Source organism: Telmatherina bonti (assembly GCF_933228915.1).
Source record: "Telmatherina bonti genome assembly, chromosome: 19".
NCBI classification, from domain to species: Eukaryota; Metazoa; Chordata; class Actinopteri; order Atheriniformes; family Telmatherinidae; genus Telmatherina; species Telmatherina bonti.
The window spans coordinates 27,736,848-27,756,065 of NC_136617.1; the positions used below are offsets into that span (position 1 = coordinate 27,736,848).

General features: G+C 38.1%; 1 protein-coding gene across 2 annotated transcripts in view; it reads right to left on the minus strand.

The window, feature by feature from the left end:
* The window catches only part of adcy2b (adenylate cyclase 2b (brain)), a gene marked incomplete at both ends in the record, with an annotated part of 88,949 nt that overhangs the window by 10,084 nt on the left and 59,647 nt on the right, over positions 1 to 19,218 (minus strand). The window contains 5 exons of one of the 2 annotated variants that reach the window (XM_079258893.1): positions 199 to 357; positions 2,205 to 2,289; positions 5,717 to 5,901; positions 6,765 to 6,884; positions 11,118 to 11,255. In XM_079258893.1, the coding sequence (XP_079115019.1) occupies positions 199 to 357; positions 2,205 to 2,289; positions 5,717 to 5,901; positions 6,765 to 6,884; positions 11,118 to 11,255 (687 nt within the window). Of the gene's footprint in view, positions 1 to 198; positions 358 to 2,204; positions 2,290 to 5,716; positions 5,902 to 6,764; positions 6,885 to 11,117; positions 11,259 to 19,218 lie in introns of both variants that reach the window. The other variant, XM_079258892.1, reaches the window with a different exon arrangement.

Below are 19,218 nucleotides of genomic sequence, written 5' to 3' on the forward strand. Positions count from 1 at the left end.
AATGAATGTACTTAAATTTGATTGCTTATTTATGTTTCCAATGCCTTAGAATAGACATTCAGCAGCTACAGACTAATGCTTTGGTAACACGGGTCTAATAACAGCATTAGCTGTAATAAAAACGCTTCTGTTTCTGATCTCAGATTGACTTCTGTGGAATGATCAGCATTTTTTTTTCCCCCCACAAAAATATCAAACCTCATTTTTCCAGTTGCGTCCCAGGAAATGCTCGGCGACGTGAGCCGGTAAAACGTTTTCCAGCAGGACTCGGTTGAGGTTCTCCATGGTTTCGATCTCCTCACACTCCCTCTTGAACTTGTCCCTCCACAAGAAGTCCAACCTACAGTAATATTCATTCTGTTACAGGAGGACACAGAGTAAAGAGACGTGTGTCATTCACACCCGGCGCTCTTTCAGCCGACATTTACACCAAAAAGCAGGAAGAAAAAAAGCACATAGTCACTCCAGGTGTGGAGCCTCAGGTGTCTAAAGCAGCTCTGTAGAGTTCCACAGCGGGCTGCACGTATTTCAAATTACTGTCACCACATGTAAAGGTTACTTAATATCTAAAACCTGAGCAGCTGAAACAAAAGGAAATGCTTGGTATTCATAGAAAATGAATGTCTCAATAAAGTGACAGTGAAGCAACGTGAGAAGCTTTGCTATTGTTGCTCAAGGAAACAGTAAGCAGACAGGACTGTTTTGCATAACAGATAGCTGCTGATTCTTTTGGGTTTCTGGTTACTCATGCTTGGGGTAGTTTTGAATACATCTACATATGTTATGGAGACTCATATATTGAGGTTAAGACTTCCCAGGGTCGCGCATTTGTGCATCTCGCTGGGCTTCCTGAATGCACCTTCATTATGCCATGCTATAGCTGAAAGCTGGGAGCTACTTGTGGGTTGGCTCCTACAGTGTTTGTTGGGATGTGTGGGAGTGTTTTCAGTCTCCTGTGAGATACACTTCATATGTGTGGTTAGCAGTCTGAATGATGTATGTGAGCGCAGAACATCTTTCCCCCCTGAGATCAAACTGTGGTGCTAATTTAGAAGATAGTAACAATAGAGGTCTGTGCTGCTTTTTGCTGAGAGCTTCTGATGTCGACTTGATGTCCTGAGGCTAAAATAAAGCCCCGTTTGGTATAATTAATGTGTATGATTTGCATGCACATATCTACAGCATAGTTTGAGCGCTACCTTTTCTCATGGAAGAAGCAACACCAGCACCTCAAAAAGTCTAGAAAGTAGGCCAGAAGAAATGGAGCTCATTGCAGATGCCGTTTAGCAGCCGGCTAACGAGCCTCTAAATGAGTTTCGCTCCACTGTGCATCTGTTCTTGAGGGATGAATTACTGATGTCTTGTTTCTTGTAACCTGCTTTCTCCTTCCTCTGACTATATAGCTGGAAAAGGCTTCATTAGGGCTGATGAGAAGTATTTTGCAAGGCCAATTTGTTAATAAAGCACGCAAAATCCCATACAGCACTGGTTCCCACAGTATTAGCTCGCTGCAACGCCACTGAAAACGTCGACACCTGCTCCCAGATGCATTTTGATTGCAAATTAAAGAATTTACTCCAAAACTGGAAATAAATTACACATGAAAAAAAGTTTTGCCACAAAGAGTTTTAAGCAGCAAAGTTGTGCGGAGCGAACGCACAGCTTTTGGTGTCACTTCCTGGGACAGAATGAGAACAAAACAAGGAACTGTTTGTGCCTATTACAGCTCTCAGGGGAAAAACCAGTTTTAAGTACAAAAGCTCAGGAATTTATCTCTCTGTCCAGAGCATCTGCTCTGAGGAGGAAGATGATAGACTGTAACCCCCAAACCAGATAAAAACTCTTTCACCAAATCTGTGTCACAAGATGTGAGAACGGTGGGCATCGAGGACACGAGGCAGTGGGCCAACCCGGCTGCTTCAACTCCACAAATACATCCGTCTGAACAATATTTTGATCTTATACCAAGTCGGATCCTTCTAAAAATACATTCCACAAAGGAGTAAAACTCATTTCAAGTCCACTGATAACAAATCTCTTGAAAATATCTGCTCTGCTGCAGCTGATTCTCCAAGTGCCAAATGACCTGATAACATGGTTGTGACAGCAGTGGAGGGGGCCAGCTAGTGAGGAAATAGGCTGCATGATCACACAGTGATGCACAGTTGTGACACCATGGTGTCCACTTTGACGAGGCTACTCACCTGCCTGGCTAATACCAGCAGCGTGATGAAGAAGATGAACAAAGACACAGAACCCATGGTCTTCAGATCCTTCAGGACCCCTGGTCTGAACAGAGAGAAAAGTATTGTCAAGAGGAACGACAATACATTTAATATTAACAACATTTTTTACTCACAAAAAAGTATTATGAAAGTACTGCTACATACATCTACATTTACGTGACTTCTTTTGAAAGTCAAATAAAAAGATGAAACATGAGGAAGGAACATGAGAGTTAATCCTAATCTTTACCATCTGTTGGCAATAAATTAATCCAGCATTATTAATATATTTGTTATTTTACTGTCAACCATTTGATTTATCAACCTTCTGGGAAACAATAGAAAAATCCGGTTTCAGTCCTTAAACACACCAGTAATCATCAAATGTGCTCTTTGACATGAAAGAAACAACAACAACAACTAAACACGTGGTGGTACGCCTGTTCCCATGCATTTAGCGGCCTGGACATTCCTAAAATGACCTGCTGAAGTTGTAACTCAGCATCAGAATGAGGAAGAAAGGAGATTTAAGTGACTTTGAATGTGTGAGCATTTCAGAAACTGCTGCTTTACTCGGATTTTCACACACAGTCATCGCTAGGATTTACAGAGAAAGATCTGAGAAAGAGAACATATCCATTTGAGCTGCATCTGTCTGGAACAAAATGCCTTCTTGACGTCGGAGGTCAGAGAAGAATGGATGGACTGGTTGGAGACGACAGACAGGGAACCGTAATGAAGTTAGTATGACAACAAAGTTTAGACCAGAGGAAAATGTATTAGATGAAAAGATGAATATTAAAAACATTTAAAAAAGAAATTCACAACTTTACACAGGTATTTAAGAAAAAAAACCTCATTTTCTTGAAATAAAAACAAACAAAAAGAAACCCAAAAAACAAAAAAGAAGATGTATCTAAATCCCCCAAAACATTGGCTTGGAAAAAAAAAAAAAAACATGGTCAGAAAATACAACTGATGGGAGTTGGTGATTTTCTGTGGCGACTCCTTGAGAAAAGGACAAAGTCAAAAGAGAAGGAGAAGAATTATTCTGTAATTTAGTATTTTATTTATAAGGTTTTGCACAAATTTGGCTTTCATGGCACAGTTATCCAAACTCCAAACAGAAAGCCCACTGTTTAAGCCCCCCGCCAGCCGAGGATCAAACCAGCGACCTTCTTGCTGTGAGGCCACAGTGCTCACTGGATTTTATTTTCAATGTTATTTCAGGTATCAAATTAGCATCCGAGTGTATGAGTGGCTCGAAATGCATTACTATTACTACTATATGCTATTCAATATAGTCAAAAAGGAATTTTTTTAAAATAATTTTTTACTATGCAGAGATAATTTTTGCCATTAGAGCGTCTACATCAAAGATGATGCTTACACACACCGGGATGCAAAGTCATTGTAATTTGTGTCTAATCTATTCATGCGTTTAACACAATTCAGCCTGCTCTGTAACACGAGAAACTCAAGAAATTCCAGGTGGATATCGCCAAGACTGCCCAGATCAACAAAAACCAGACTTATCGCTACCTAACGAACAGTCTGCAGTTTTAGACACTGACAGGTTTCATGTCTGAGAGGCTGATCAGCACCACGGTTCTTCATGTTGTACAACTCAGACTTCAAATACAACTCTGAGTCCTATCTGCTGAAATACTCTGATTACTCCGAAGCTGTGTATCAGTTATGGACAAGAAGCTGAGTATGAAGAACTGGTCAGTCAGTTTTTAAAATGGTGTGAAAACAATTAATCTTGAACACTAACAAAAGAGATGATTCAGGATTTTAGGAAGAATAAACAAAGCACTGTTCACATCCTGGGGGAAGAGGAGGAGGCGATAGAGGAATACAGGAGGAGGAGTTGAGCTAGACAATAGACTAAAAATGCAAACAAAGTCAAGAAAGGACGAAGCAGATGCTACATCTTAAGGCAGCTCAAATTCTAGCAAGTGTAATCGGCTTTGCAGCGTCTGCCGGAGCAGCAGAACCAGAGACTTAAAGAAACTGAACTAACTGATAGGAAGACTGGATCTGTGCTGTGGAAAATACTGGCACTGACATTTAATTTTAATTTTGTCATTTTTTTTCCACTGAACTCAACAGTTCTGTTGCTAACCTAGCCAAAACCATCATTAGCTTACTCGCTAATAAGCTAACATAAATGTTAGCTGTAGCTAATTTTCCTGAAGACAGAAAATCTTCATGGAATATTGTTAAAATAACTTTTTAAACAAGTATATATGGTACTACTGAAACAGAGCATGCGTAAATTAGAAAGTTTTTTCTTTTCTTTTTTTTTTATTATAAGTTGAAAGTCAAAAGAGCTGCAGTGACACAGCTTGATATTATGCTGAATCATGATTGAACAGTTAAAAAGAAACGTTTTTTCACTTAATTAATGGTATTTTATGTTAAATTACCATTCAACCTCATATGAAGTGATGAACCACTTGTTCCCCACTCAGTTTCCTTTGACCTGAAGGTTTTTGCTCCGCAGTTGGGAATCTTACTTAACACAGTTGTGTAACCCATTTTCTCCACTTCACAGGGAACGTCTGGGCAATCAGAAATTACTCTCAGACAGTCTGAAGAGAACAACTAAAATCAGGGCAGCTATATTTATATATATGACTGATTACAATCAGATGTGGATGGCAACAACCGACCGGTGGAGTAATCAACTAAAACACAACAGGTGGGGACAAAACAGGAAGTTAAGTAAAATAAATGAGCAGAGACTAAATCGGTTCATAATAAGTTAAATAAATAAGAATAAATAGACAAGCTCAAAATAATAAATGAAAAAAAAGTTAACTATGACAGTAAGGATGGTCTCATTTCTGTGTTAAATTGGCTGGCAAAACTGTTGACACACAATTTTACACCATGCATTCAACGCTAAGATGGCACGACCACAAATATCCTCCCAGGTGATGAAGTGAAAATTGTTACTGCTCCAGAAATAAGACCATTTCCTTTATTATTTAGCTCCTCATAACTATTCTTATGTACTTCCATGTATGGAAACGCAGTACACGCAAAGTGAGAAAAAGAAATAAAGTGAATAAAATATAAGAAGGAGAGAAAAGTCTTCTTCCTCAGTGCTCTGAAAACTTTTTGGATGATGGGATTTTTTATAGCAGTTGTCAGTCAAGTATAAATATGAACTCATCTCCATCTACTCAAGCTGCAGTATCTCAGTCTCTCACTCATCATCCTCCTGTCCAGGGGTTACACTTGACTGACAGTCATGTGGGATACTGCCATCTCAGCATCAGTATTTCCCTCAAGTCCAGGGATGCAGTCTCATTAGTCATTTTAATAGACTGTGCTCCACTGATGCGAGCAGGCTGCAGGGTCATTGAGAGGGCGGAGGGCTTTAGACCAATTGCACTGACCTTGACTGGGCCTAATAGTTTTATTATTGTCTGTTATAGGATGTAGAACGTGTTTATGAAAAAGAGAGAAAGAGCAGATACCTATCTAGTTTATTAGTTTGGTACATGGCTTTACTGAAGTCATCCAGCAGGGAGGCGTGTGTTTGGAGGATGATGATGTTGTACATCACCACAGCAACTAGCATCACCACCATCTTCAGCTCATAGTTTATCCTCAGGAAGACGGAGCACGACACCAGGCCCAGAATACAGCAATAGATGAAGTACTGAAGAGACAAACAGAGTTAAAAAACCCATAAAAGTTAGTAAACTTTGCTTCAGGCGCTCAAATCTTTACAAATAACTCAGATATGTTTGCACTGTGCTGCTTGTGAGGTTTGCAACTTGTACATCAAGCTAAAAAAAAAAAAAGAGATTTAAATGAGGCTTTAGTTGTAAGAGAGCTGCTCCAACAAGAGTCGCATGGCAAACATATAAGACTTGCAAAAGAAACAAATATGAATACAGACGTTTTCTTTTCTTATTGTAAATGTTTGTTGACAAGAACTGTTATATATATAGAAATGTTATATTTTGGCCAATGGTGACTCAAGTCTTTTGGCTACTGGTGACTTCAACACATTTCTTTTCACTGGAATAGGTTTTACAGGTGTGAAAAAGCAATACGAAGGTGAATTAGAAAGATGCGAACAATCTTTCCTCTTACACAGTACAACTTAATCCTTTAAAGCCTGACATTTTTTACTTTTCTTACCCATGACAAAATGGAAAGAAAAATAGTTTTTTTTTAACATGAGATTTTTACTTGACCCCTTGAGAAAATGTCACAAAAAACATTTTTGGGGGGGATATTTACCATTTATGACCATGTGATATGGTAAAATTATTATAGCTTAATCTTCTGTTTTGTTATTTTTTAAATCTATTAAGGGGCAGAAAATAAGTATCAGGATTTTAAGCAAAGTTTTTACCATAGAGTGACTCAAAAAGTCTCAACTACTTTGCTTTTAGAGTTAAGAACAAATTTAAGAAGACTCATTAGAAGATTTTGGTAAATGAGGCTCGTTGTCTCATCTACAATAAATAGTAAAAACACTTTCATGGTGTCGACTGATACTTTTGTACTTACCGGCAAGTAAAACTTGTTGTTATCTGTTTCTTCCTCAGTATAGTCAAACAGGCTGTCGTTGGTTAGATTTACAGGGGGGGAAGTTGGCTTCGTAGATCCTCCAGGATCCTCCACAAAGAACTGACAAACCAAGCAGAGAGGATAGGAGAAACATTTTAAGTTGATTTAAGGCTGTGTTGGAATGATTTAACATATAAGTTGCACCTTTACAGACTTTTAACTTAAGTTATGATTATGAGATACGAATAGTGGAGGTGATGTTAATAACACTATAAAAATCTGTACAATGTGAAGTTAAGCTGCTATATGTATAACTTGATGCAAAATTTAAATCTCCTCATTGCATTTTTCTCAAGTTTCTGACGACAAAATACTCAACTACTAAAAAGTTTGACAATGTTTAGTGTGAAATAAATCGAGAAAAATTTTGTTAAAGATCACATAATGTGCAAAATTCCCTTTCTAAAGGTTTTCTAACAGTCATGTGTCCTTATATCCTGTGTGTGAGGCCCAAAAATGACAAAGTTCTGTCACCTCTCTCCTACTTTTTAATGAAAGTGTGCTGAAACGGGTCGATGTGAGATCTTCCCCTTTGTGACATCATGAAGGGAAATAACCACTCTCCAGGTAGTGTTTACTGCCATTGATTTGCACACGACGAGCTGAACCTGCCTTCTAAAATCACTGCACCAGCGAAAGCAGCATCTTCTCCCCGTGAGGGGGTAGAGTTGACGTGGACCACTCATGGTTTAAAGCCCATTTTTAGTGGCACTCACTTAAGCAGCTTTGAAATGGCTGAAATGAAGAACCAAGGTTTAATTTGGAGTAAAATACTTAGGAAATAATGTTGGACCTCTGACGTCTATATGAAATGAAAAAAAAGAAAGAAAAAAAAGTGTTATATGGGACCTTTAACATTTTCTATCGGTATGTAAACTGAGCCAAAATCAAACATACTTTTTTACATTTTAATACACTCATGATTTTCATCATGTCCTGATTTTAATTTACCTAACCGCACCACATGGTCAGAGGATTATCCGCACCACTGATGTGTGGGATACATTTGGTAAATCACGAGTTTTTCTTCTGAGCTTTTCTCTGTGAAAACATTTTTGACACATTTTTCTACGCTGGTTTGAAAGTTTAAATGCTTAATGGATGTCTGCTGGTACTTCTGTTACATTTCAACATCTGTTATGATAAGCGATCACGCCAAGGGGAAAGTTGTTTACATGTGGGAGCAGCTGACTGAGCTTCTCATAGCCGAAATAATGAATTAGACCCCAATTCCAGACAAGCTGAAGAAGAGGCACAGTGTATATGGAAGGAAGTAAAATGGACACAAAGTTTCAAACCTTATTTGAACCTCTATCACAGGAAATGTGAAATAAATAAACTAGACATGGCCAGGAATGCAGCATTATGGGATTCATCAATGTGTATTTAAGATGCCCTGTGACAACATTGTTGTGAAGTGGCGCTATTCAAATAAAGCTGAAATTAAACTGAATATGACCAAATCAACATACTTCATAGTCTGATGACTTGTTTACCTGGCTTTCAGAGAAGCAGATACGACAGGCTCAAGACCTGCCACAACTTCAAATACAATAAAGTGAGCATTGGAAATGAATGAATGAATAAATGAATGACTTCCTGTTTGGGTTTAGGCAACAACAAAAGGCTATGTTGACACTGCAGGCGCATATGGCTTAAATCAAAACTTGTTTTGGTCCTCATGTGACAGATATTATCTTTTTATGACAGTTTTATAGTTGGCATGTTCTCCCCATGTATGCATGGGCTCTCTGGCTTTTCCCACCCACAACACATGTGTGTTAGGCTATTAATTGCTATGGTTAACTGATCAATTCTCACATGCTTTGGAAAAAAAGTGTCTGCCAAATAAATATGTAGAACAACTGTGTAAATATGTAGAACAAATCCAGTCCAGGTAGTTTTTAAATGTGGTATTAAACTGGATTCACATCCGATCAGATTCTAAACAACATCAGTCCGACTTTATGTCGTTGACGTGAAGCAGGTATCACAATTCTCTGCTGGAGGAGGCGGGACGCAGAAACACTGAATGTAAACAATGCCTGGAACAATATTATGTTGTAATTTTGTGATTAATGCAAAATAGCTTTGAAACTGATGCACTCACGCTGACGTGCGTCGCATCCATAGTAACCAAACTCAGCGTGCTGCATGTGATGTCATGTCAGTCATAGACTGTTCACACTAGAGTGTGACAGAGGTCACATTTAAGCTATCATATGAAGAACCATCATCTGCCTCTGACCTTTGTGTAACCAGGGCCGCTTTGGCATGTTCACTTTTCTTCTAACTCTTTTCACTTCGTATATTCTGCATGCTGACACAGTCACTGGGTTGGTTTACTCACTAACAGCAGTAATTTTACTTTGTGTGTATATCTGGTTTTAGCTGAACTTCATGGTTTCTATTTAGCTTGTTCAGCTGTGGTGCTTCCTACAGTGCTTCCTCATGGTCCCCTCCTGCTGGGGGACCATGAGGGGCCCACTGTTGGGTTTTTGTGAAACAGATGGTCCAGATGGTCCAGAATCTGTGGTTGGCTTGTATTTGATTTATTTATGAATTTGTGTGTTTTTATGCTTCTTTTATGCTGTAGCACTTTGAGATTTAGTTAAACTGTAAAGCTTGTCGTCAATAAAAATGACTATTACTATTATCATTATTTATTATTATTAATATTATCATTATTATTATTATTATTTTTTAAATTATTTATTATCTAAATGGTGTTTTTCTGTCTCTTCCATGTTTTCTGTCTACTTTTCTTTTCCTTTTTTTCCTGTTTTCTTTCTACCCTTTTTCTATCTAGTCAGGTCCAGCAGGATGTAAACTCTGTAATACAAACACTTATTTAAAATAAACAAACTATAAAAAAAAATTCAGGTTATCAATGAGATAATAATATCTATAAAGCTTCTTTTGGCGAAGCAAATGTGTTTTGCAGAACACGGCAGCCAGACCATCATTCTGCTTGTTTTTAAGCTAGACAAGACAAGGTGAACCATCAGTCTTCAGGATGTTTTATCAATAAACCCAACGTCAGTTTCAATGTCAAGGATCCTTTCACAAACTTAGTCCTTTAAAGCTGGTCTAGGTAATCTTGCTCAGAGACATTTATTTTACTCTGGGTGAAGTGGTTCCTCGTCCTGATAGTAGTCTGTACATTTTGTAATCATAAACAATAAGAAATATAGTTAGACTCCTCAGTTTACTGTAAATCTGTAAAAACTCTGACCAATCAAAACATTTGGACCGAAATGGAGTTGTTCATTTCTTATATTGTGTAAGCTTCTTCTCCCGGCTCCCCTCCTTCCTCTCCAGCAGCGCATACCTAATAGCCACACCCTGCATATAAACAGCGTGTTGGGATGAAAATACAAAGTAGTGAAGAAGAAACTCGGGAGGCAAACATGGCTGAGAAAATGCAGGAAGGATTTCCCGACCCGGCTCTGTTTATTTGCCTCCTCCCGCTAAACAGCCGAGAAAGAAAATCGTTGATGGAAAAAGCTGCGAATAAAGAAGCCTTGGATCACACAAGGAGGCGGAGCAAAACCAGAGGGGGAGGAGCCAAGACAGGGCGCCACTTCAAGATCTTGCTAGCTCCCCGACAAACTACCCCAGCTTAAAATAGTACAATTCAAGGATTCTTCTGTGTGTCCTTTGTGTTTTCAGCCACCTACACACCTTTCCAGCTGGGCTGGTAGACAGACTACAGACTTCTGATTCATGGGTCCAACTTCTTCAACTTCGATCACATCACTCCACGAAACGGCCTCTCTGACTGTTGCAGGGACATTCGAAATCTTTTCTTGTTCGGTGCTCCTCTTATAATCTGTGTGCTGATACTTTAGTCCCTGCCTTCAGGTCCTCCTGCAAAAGATCGATCTCTTCCAGAGTTGTTTCTGAAGCTGGAAAGCTAAAAGTGTTTTTTGTTTTCTTTATGCGCATGCACATGTAAAGAAACTCTACTGTTGTTAAAACTCAAAAACCCGATGTTCAACCATCTGAGAGTCTTGCAAGTGTGATGAAAACACAGCTTTAGCAGACAAAAACATGACTGCAGTGGAAGGAATACAGACGGATAAACAGATTTTGGCTCCAACTATAGATAAAACACTGTACTATTCATTTTCGTGAAGTAAAACTTACTGCTGTTTCGTGTAATTTGCTTCCTTTTGTATCACATAATTACATATTATCCACAGCGCTGCTGCAGCTGCTATCTGGACATGCACAAACCCACACTTTTCCACAATCATCTGCCTCTTTTAGTGTCACAAGTGTCACACTCACCATATTGAAGACTGCCATCACCAGTATGAGAGCAGTGGTCATCATGGTGAGGACCAATCGTAGCCAGGGGTTGTTGGTGACGATAATGCGAGAGGAAGTTGGGAACCAGGAAATAGAGCAGAAGGAGCCCTTCCCCCCCTGCTGTGGATGGAAAGAAGCACAAGGAGAAGCAGTGATAAACATGAAGCATGGCTCTGCTAAAGAACGAACACCCTACAACTCATAATGAAACCTTTTATTGCTTCTCCTTCCACAGCTGGAAAATCGCTACCCTCGGGACTCTGATCTCCTCTGTGACTCAGATTAATGAAAAGGATGATGGTAAAAAATGTAAAAAGTCATATGTGTTATCTTCAAAGCTCACTGATCCACACGATTCAGTATGAATGACCGCAAACCGCAAAGCGTTTAAGCCGAGACGGGTCGAATCTTTAGGGAGCGGCGCTCACGATCACAAGTACATGAAACATGATTTAAAATGTTGCGACTTTTCGTTTTTTAACCCAGAGTCTGAACTGAACTTCGTCTTTTTATAAATGCATCTTCCTGTTTTAACTTCAAATGATTTTCAAGCGTTTGTTGCTTCGCTGTTTACTCTTCGTTTCTGGGCCTTTAGGGTGAAGCGTTCACACTGCAGCATGAGCTCTAACAGAACAACATACGTCTGTTTTCTGCTTCATCAGACGAGCAGAATATGAGCGTCCACAAGACCGAGGCTTTAAAACACAAATATACCTTCTGATTATTTATTTATTTCCTTTTCACACAGTGACGGTGTGGAGGCCATTTATGTGTTTTTTGCTTTCTTTTATGAGAGATGGCTGTTATGGATGTTAAATTATTTTTTCTATTATATTTTAGTATATTATCTTATATTACACTTTTAGACTTTTATTTAAAATTTATTATTAGGTTTTGATGAGTGTGAGAACGGGGAGGGCAGACAGGTAATTTATGTTTTTTTTTGTTGGAAATCAGTGTCAGGTGGGGTGAGACAGGTAAAAATGATTTTTTGTACCACTTTCAGGCGTTCTGTTGTTTTTTTCTTTTGTTTAAAGAAAAATAAATTATTTGTAATTTTCTAAATCCTTCCCTTTTTTTTTTTTTTTAAATTTGTATCTTTGGAAGTGCGTACAAAATCGGACAGTCCACACTGCCACCACCTTTAAAAGAAAAAAGGCAGGTACAGACGGTTTGGGCTTTACATTTTTCAGACGTGAAATTTGCCTTTAAAATGGTTGCGAAGGTTATTTTCTCTTAGCAACAGCTCAGGTTATTTGGTCTGAGAGGAATGTTTTGCAAGAAACACAATAACTGTGTAATGAACTCTTTCACAGATGAACAGTGAATGTCCTTTAGCTTTAATATGCTGCATTAATAATGACGTACACAAGCCCAACCAGTCACATGGAGCTAAAACACTCACATGTGCATCTCATTTCAAATATGACTTTATATCAGAGCTCGTTCACCGCTGAATGTTAATTTAATAAAACATCATCAGCCATGATCTTTTGTTCATCCCTTATGTTCAGCGGTGTGCAATGCTGACATCTGGGTCAGTACAGAGTCACGGTTATTGATGACCCTACTAGTAATTAAAAATGACCCACTTACTGGGTGATAACACTCTCTTGAGAAGGAAGGAGGAAATGGGCTCTTAAGGGAACCAATATTTTATTGATTGGCCATAAAACACATGCGACAGGTGCCTGTGTCAGCACGGAAAGAGCAGCCCTCGCTCCACTCGTGCTCTGTAGCAAACAATACTTGTCAGTTTGCGGATGAGTTTTCAAAGGAGAGTAAAATATAGATTTATTCACACAATACCTAGATAAAATAATGGCATTACAGCTTTTTTTTCTGGCAAAAAGTTGGGAAATTTTCAAAAGTTTACAAAAATCAATCTGTAATTTGATTATTTGCTTGAGCCTTTGACACAAACAAGAATACTAAAGGAAATTATTTTCAGTTTTCACTGATCTAAGCCACTTTGTATTAACAAATCCAGTTTAACCCATAAGAACCCAGCGTGACATGTCAGACACATAAGGTTTCTGAGACATTTGGCATCTCTTTATGCTACAAATTTTACTCCTGTGGATCACATTCTGATATTTGTTTTCTACCCTTTAATAGACACCAGAGAGCAGAAGATTACACTGTAAAAATTTTGAACTATCACATGATAATAAATGATAAAAATCCCTTTAAATTAATGATCCTTTTTTATTTGACATTTTCTTAAAGGGACAAATAAAGACCTCATAAATCATTTAAAAAATAGCTTATCTGATAATTTTTTTATGGGTTGGGTCTTTATGGGTTAATACCAGAAAACATTTTTAATTATTTGTTTCTGCTTTTTTAGACAAAAGATACTGATTGGCGGAGATAAGAAAGAGGAATCTGTCCCATCTTGCTAGAAAAATGAGGTTTCAGTTTCTAAACAGTCTGTCGTCTCCTTCAGCTCTTTATAATATTGCACACATCTTCATCTTTCAGCACAATGAGATCTGGAGATATCCTGCTGAACATCTCAGGCAAAAAACACTTTGAAGACACATCCTTGTTTATAGCAAAATTCCAACATCCGCCTGAATTTGTGGAGGTCTAACCCACCAGCAGAGGGAGGATTTGCCCTGGACAGGCACCCAGTACATCATACGGGTTTGTTGCTGTTACCATGATTTGGATTTCCTGATGCGACTCTGAATTTAACCAGCCTCAGAGAACAAATGGGTCTCCCTCAGAGCTGCGATAGTGTAGGGAAGAAGGAATTGAGCCTCAAGCCATCAGGTCACAAGACGAGCGGCTCTACCACCTGAGCCACTAACCCCCCATTAAAATAGTTCAAATAATAATAACAAATTTGAATAAAAAATAAACTATTTCACAGAGCTTACGAGTATCAAACAATCATACTTAAGTTTCTGATACTTAAAGTCTATTTGGCAAATTTGAGGTTCACATGAGGTTTACAAACCAACTTTTCTCCAGTTTTAGCCGCTCTACACTGACTCCATGTTAAATCCAAGAGAGTGTTTAAAATTCTTCTCCTCACATATAAAGCTCTCCATTACCAAGCTCCATTTTATATCAAAGATATCATAGTTCCATATATCCCAAACAGAGCACTTCGCTCTCAGACTGCAGGTTTACTGGTGGTTCCCAGAGTCTCAAAGAGTACTATGGGAGGAAGGGCCTTTAGCTATCAGGCTCCTCTCTTATGGAACCAGCTCCCACTGTGGGTTCAGGAGGCCAACTCCCTCCACACCTTTAAGATTGAGCTGAAAACCTTCCTTTTTAACAAATCTAATAGTTAGGAGACGAGCATCTCCTGAGTTGGAGTCTGCATGTACTGCGCCCGACTGTTCAGATTATGGTCTTATAGTTATGGGTAGTCTAACCATCCATTAGTTACGCAGCCATGGAGACATCATCACCTGATACACTGAGTACTCAAATATATGACAGTATTATATGTCCTGGTGTGGTTTGTGCTGTGCCTTAGTTTCAGGTCTCCTGTTTTATTTTGTAGTTTTTCCTGTTTGGTTCTCTTGTTTGTTGTTTAGCTTTCTTGATTTCCTGTTCATTGAGTTCACCTGGTCTTGTTTTAGTTCAATCATACACCTGTTTCTTGTTTAGTTCCCCAGTGTATTTATACCCCTCAGTTTCAGTTCTTGGTTGTGGGATCATTTTGTTGTTTGTGTTAGTCAGCAGTCCCTTAGTTCTTGTGTTTGGATTAAAGCAGTCTTTAACCTGCACCCCTATTTGTTGCATTTGGGTCCACAACTCACCTCACCCAGTTGTGACAATTATATACTTTTCTCTCCAGATCTTCCTGAATAAAAGCTGTTGTACATGTTGTTCTGTCTTTCCTGTCCTCTCCACCCCAACCAGTCGAGGCAGATGGCTGCCCTCCCTGAGGCGGGCTCTACTGGAGGTTTTTTTTTCCTGTTAAAAGGGAATTTTTCCTTCCCACTGTCGCCTCATGCACGCTCAGGAATGAGGATTGGATCAAAGTAATCAGTTGGTTTCTCTTAGCAAGGCTATTTATTATGAATGGGCTTGAACTAATGTGTCTGTAAAGTGTCCTGAGACGACATTGTTGTGAAGTGATGAAATACAAATAAAGTTGAGTTGAACTGAATTGAATTACCAAACCTTAGACTTTACAACCTTTCACAGGTGATTCTGAAGTAAATAGAAAACTTAATTTACATGGCTGACTGATTTCTGAAAGGTCAAGGCTTTATATCGCATGATGCTACAAAAATACGATGCATCCAGAGAGAGAATTTGACTTGAATCTTGTGAGCTGACAAGCTCAGTCAGTTCCACAGCTGCAAAAGAACAAGACTGTCTGAGAATGCATGAAATCATTTACTCATGAGGCAGCACTCGACGCTCTAAATGCAGTTTCTGAACCAATAATAAGAGGTTTTTTTTTTCTTTTGTGGCAGATCGAGTGGCTATTTATGGAAAACACTGAAAAGCTTGAAAATGGCTTCAGAAACAAGTGTTTATGACATAAAACCTCTGGGTAAATCACAGTCCTCAGAGCTTACAGAAGTACATGCAGGCAGAATTTAAAAACCAGAAACTAAGAAACACTCAGAAAAAACTGGTCTTAGCACTGGTTGTACTGGTGCGCTTAACTTTTTAATTTAGGTGTACTACTATTATTTTCAGCAGATCACTTTAATAACAATTGTATTTTCATTCTTACTTTTAAATTATTGTATACAGGATAGGGTTTACAAAAATGTTTTGTTTTTATTTGAAGTATGATGGTCAATTTGGGGAGAAAAAAAAAAAAACTTTAAACCTTTAAGGTCCGACCCATTAACGAACAGTAAGAACAGTCCAATTTTTTAACATGAAGTTTTTATTTGGCTGTTTAACAAAATGTCACAAAAAAATTAATATTTTTGGGGGGAATACTGACTATTTATTACCATGTGATGAGTAAAAACGGTAGAACTGTAGGCTCCTGCTTCCTGGCATCTATCAGGGGGCAGAAGACCAGTATCAGATGGTGTTCAACATAATCTTAAACAAAGTTTTTACCAAAAAGTGATGCAAAATATCTCACAAACTGCATGCATCAAATATATGCTTGGCTTTATAGGGTTAAATGCAGCTTCACTGAACTGAATGTGTCAAAACATTTCCAACTCAAATGGTTCATCAGGTTGAACAGCTTGTTGCAAATCTTTCTGTGAATGTATGTTTAAGCTGAATCATGATAATTATCCACTTGGACAGCAGTTTTGTGAAAGAGAGCTGCTCTTTAGTTTTGTTATGTGTCGTGTTTCACGCTGTTTCGACGGCCAGAAGCATCCATGGGTTTTGTTGCTGTGCTTTTTTCCAGTTTAAAACAAACATTATACATGTAATTGACTATCATAGACCTGTGCTTGATATACGAGACTACTCAGATTTAATCCAGGATTTTATTTTGTTTTTTTAGACTTTCGCAAAGCATTTCAGTTTATGTTTGCAGCACTTGCTTTGTTTGATTTTTATAAAACAAGAACAATATGTCAGAGCTGTCCGCTTCTTACTTCCCATGCAAATATGGGCCACCTGCATGACAACCAGTCAGCTGAACGGCATCGTAGCTGCAGGATGGGCTGTCACTCTCAGCCAACCAGCAGATGATACTGAATAAATCCCAAGTGAATGTTGCTCTCAAAATGTAAAGTGTTTTCCATAAAACAGTGAAGTGAAATAGAACTTGCAGGAATTCCTTTAAGATTCAAAGTTAAATATTTGGGAGTTACTCCTGTCAAAGAGGAAAATTTAAGGATTATTTTAACCCTTTAATCTCAACTCTGATTTGATATGTGGACAAAAAGATGCAAGTAAAACCAGCCGTGTCAGGATGAAGGCTTTTCTACGCTTGTGTATGCCAGATCTGCATACATACACACATATATATCTATATATCTATATATATAGATAGATAGATATAAATATCTATCTATCTATCTATCTATCTATCTATCTATCTATCTATCTATCTATATATATATATATATATATATATATATATATATATACATACACATATATGTATGTATGAATGTATATAAAACCTGACTTACTGATCTCCAAATGGCATTAAAGATGAAGTGCTGACATTTTAAACAAGACTAGTGTATTATTTCTGTTTTGTACTAACCTAGAGAGAGAGAGAGAAAGCAAAACCGTGCAAAGGTTTAGATACCTCCATAGATTTCAGCACTCAAATAACTTTTACCAAGATCTTAATTGGCTTGTTCACGCTATGGCTGCTTCTCTGTTTGAAAAGGTCAAAAAACGAACATTTTAAAGCTCTGACTCATTAAACTTTGTTCAGCATCGCAGCCATCAGCAGCCATGTGCCCCACTGACCAGCGGTGAACACGAGCCACTTAACAAGACTTTCAAGATCTGTTGTTAACGTTAAAAGAAAACATTTTTCATTGTAAAATGGTCTGTCATGCTTTGGGCTTGTGCTGCAGTCAGAAGGGAAATATTTCAGTTCACCTTAAAATCTTTAGGATTTTCCCTAAATCAGAGAAAAAAAATCTATGGACAGAATCTCATAGTTTTCATTAGTCAGAGTGAATAAGAAGGCTTCAAAAAGTCATTTTTAGTCCATGTTTTAAGCATTAATCCTTTTTTTTTTCTAATTTTGTCATTTCAAACTATACAATATTATAAAGGAAATGTTATTTGTTTTACCATTTATATATTCATACACTGTAAAGATTATATTTCTATATTCTGTCATTTAGATTGTATTGTGTTTGTTTAATTTACATGGACCTATTTTATTCTGTCTTGTTGTATATGTTTTTTTTTTAATCTTAATTTCTTGTCTTTATTTCATGTAAGCTGTCAGCTAACAATGAAGTAAAGTTGAAGAATTATGAATATTTAATTTTTTTCTTGTGCTTTTTAGAAATGTTTTCATTATTTATTTGCTTGGTTTGTCACATAAGCACACATAGGAATCAGCATTGTGGGTTTTAAATGTGAGTTTTGCTTATAATACAGGTATTTGTTGATGGTATTGCCAGAGATATGCAGACCTCCAATAAGCCAACGATGCATGTCCTGCAGACTTTATGCTCCACGTTGGTCAAAAGCTGTTTGGCTCAAAGTTACCTTGAGCTAAGAAGGCTTGACTCCAGCAAACAATCAGTATAATTAATGCCCTAAATAATGCGTTCATGAGTAAAAATCATAGACTGTATATAAAGAGATGGATGTAGCCTCCGTGACGTCACCCATAGGTTTCTGAAGAGCTGATTTAAAGCTCGGGGGGTGGTTTCTATCATCGCCATCTTGGCAGGGGCATGCGTGTCGTCTTGCTCGGAAAATACAAATAAGAGTTAGAGCTGAGAGGAGGGCCGAGAGCGTTATGGTGGATGATTAACATTTAGCAAACTCCAACCTGCCTGTAGCTAAGCGCTAACCGAGCTAACCCGGAGATAACAGGAGCTAACCAGCAAACGGTGGTAAGCGGGGTAATGCTAAGTCACGTTGTTAACTGGCTGAAAATCGTGGTTGCTCTACATTCTTCTTGCTTGAAATGGGAGATTAGGCACCTGTCAATCAAAAGGACACGCCCCTAATTATGCAAAATTTCAAGATGAAATTACTTCTAACCGAGCAGAGTTAGAAAAACATTCACTCCCCCAACATTTGATTTAAAGGTAAACCTGACCTATTGAATATATGTTTGTTTGTTTTTTTTGTACCAGGCTGTAAACATGTTCTGTCGTGAAGTTGGTCTTTTTAACATGGGAGTCTATGGGGATTTGTTCTGTTTTGGAGCCCCTAGTGGATGAAGGAGGAACTGCAGTTTTATGCAGTTTCCGCATCGGCTTCACTTTTTACCACTTGATACAAATGTATCGCCTGTAGCATTTTCTGAAGCTGAGCCAAACAAGTACTTGATTTTACAATATGTTGTTTCTCCACAAAAGCCAACGGGGTTTTTCTTAAATCAGAGACAAAAACAGCACCAGAAAGTGAAACTAAAACCTAATTTATATTCAAAATAAGTGTAGTTTATGTTTAAATTGGCATGTCTGTTCATAAT